Raw genomic sequence first — 1,657 nt, forward strand, 5'->3', positions numbered from 1 at the left:
GCCTTGCAGCGGCTCTCGCCTGGACGGCGCTGACGCTCGGCCGGCAGCCTTTATTCCCCGCCCGCCCTGCTGGAAGTGGAGGCCAGTGGGCCGCCGTTTCCCCGTGCAGCGTGCGGGAGGGAAAAGAGAAGCCTGCTCCCGGGAACGGGCAGCGAGTACTGGGCAGCTTCAGACTCTTCTCAGACTAGAAATTATGGAAGTGAAAGCAAGCCACCATTAAGCAATTCATTAGAAAATCTGCCTCTCTGTGTCCCTGTCTGTCTGCTAGCTGTCTGCTAGCTGTCTGCTACCTCCGCCACAATTACATATTGACTGGACAGGGTTGTCTACTATCTCAGGATTCATCTACTTATTATTCTTTCTATTATTTAGTACACTGCCTGTGAAAGAGACAGTGCTTTTGAAGAGACGAAAAGCGAATGACCCCAAGGGGGAAGGGGGGGAAGAATATAAAGATGATCGCTCAAACATAAACTCATCAATAAACAGAGAGCACAGCATCCTACAAGGATCCATTTGAACTGTTCATGTCTGGATTCTTCCTGTGGCATATGTCTGGCTTTATATTTTACATGGTAATTAGGCCTCGGGAAGAACCCAGCGTTAACTAAAGCATTAGGAGCTGCGACCGCACAATCAATTCTCCCAGAGCGCCTTTGCTCCCTAAGAGATTCTTCAGTGCAGCAGCGAGCATTTAATCTCCAGGAAATTTAAGCCTGGCCTGACGTCGTGGCGGTGATGTTAGGCTGGAAACAGCCTCCTTCCTCAGTAGTTTAACGTGAGAGGCACTCGGCCTCTTTACGTTTTCCAATGATCCGTGATAAACAATAACGTGTCTTTTATTTCTCAAAAAAAAACGAGACAATCAAATAAAATGAGCGAAGACTGAGCATAAAACACCGGGCGAGCTGTGGCTTTATTAATTTCGTGAGATACATAGTCTGTGGAGGAAGGTGAGCAGGCAGTGCTGCCGGGAAGTCCTGCTGCGAGGAGAGAGAAGTGATAGTAAAAGCTTCATCCAGACACCGCTTCGGCCTAGGTTTGATAAACATCATGACCACCGGGCTATTTTATAGCAGTGAGTGTGATAAGAGGGGAGCAAAACTTGGAGCCAGTAGTAGCAAAGCCTCCTCCTTCCCCTTCTCAAAGCCCTCTCCTTCCCCTTGGCCGGAGCGCGGCTCTCTTCCAGGCGCAGGCACTCGCCCATGTGGGCGCGCCGAGTCTATGGAAATCCATATTACACATTAATATACATCTATCTCCCAAATTCAGAGGTCGACCTGAGAGCAGCTCCGTGCATACGAAACCAGACGGGGAGGGGTTGCTGGGGAGGCTCGGGCTTCCATTGGCTGCAAGCGTCTGCCGTGGTGCGAGGGTATCTCTAATCATATTCAGCATGTTTTGCACAAGAAATGTCAGCCAGAAAGGGCTATCTGCTCCCTTCGCCAAATTATTCCACAACAATGTCATGCTCCGAGAGTCCGGCTGCAAACTCTTTTTTGGTAGACTCCTTGATCAGCTCGGGCAGAGGGGAAGCGGCGGGAGCAGGAGCAGGAGGCGGAGGCGGAGGCGGCTACTATCCCAACAGTGGTATCTACCTGCCACAAGCGTCCGAACTGTCCTACCGGCTGCAAAGCTGCGGCCTCTTCCCCGTTTT

General features: G+C 51.1%; 1 protein-coding gene across 1 annotated transcript in view; it reads left to right on the forward strand.

Moving 5' to 3' along the window:
- The first annotated feature begins 1,412 nt into the window (after positions 1-1,412).
- Positions 1,413-1,657, forward strand: part of HOXA10 (homeobox A10) — a 3,203-nt gene continuing 2,958 nt past the window's right edge. The window contains exon 1 of the mRNA XM_010144755.1: positions 1,413-1,608. Within this exon, the coding sequence (XP_010143057.1) occupies positions 1,413-1,608 (196 nt within the window). The remainder of the gene's footprint in view (positions 1,609-1,657) is intronic.

Source organism: Buceros rhinoceros, unplaced genomic scaffold (assembly GCF_000710305.1).
Source record: "Buceros rhinoceros silvestris isolate BGI_N320 unplaced genomic scaffold, ASM71030v1 scaffold37381, whole genome shotgun sequence".
Taxonomy (NCBI): domain Eukaryota; kingdom Metazoa; phylum Chordata; class Aves; order Bucerotiformes; family Bucerotidae; genus Buceros; species Buceros rhinoceros.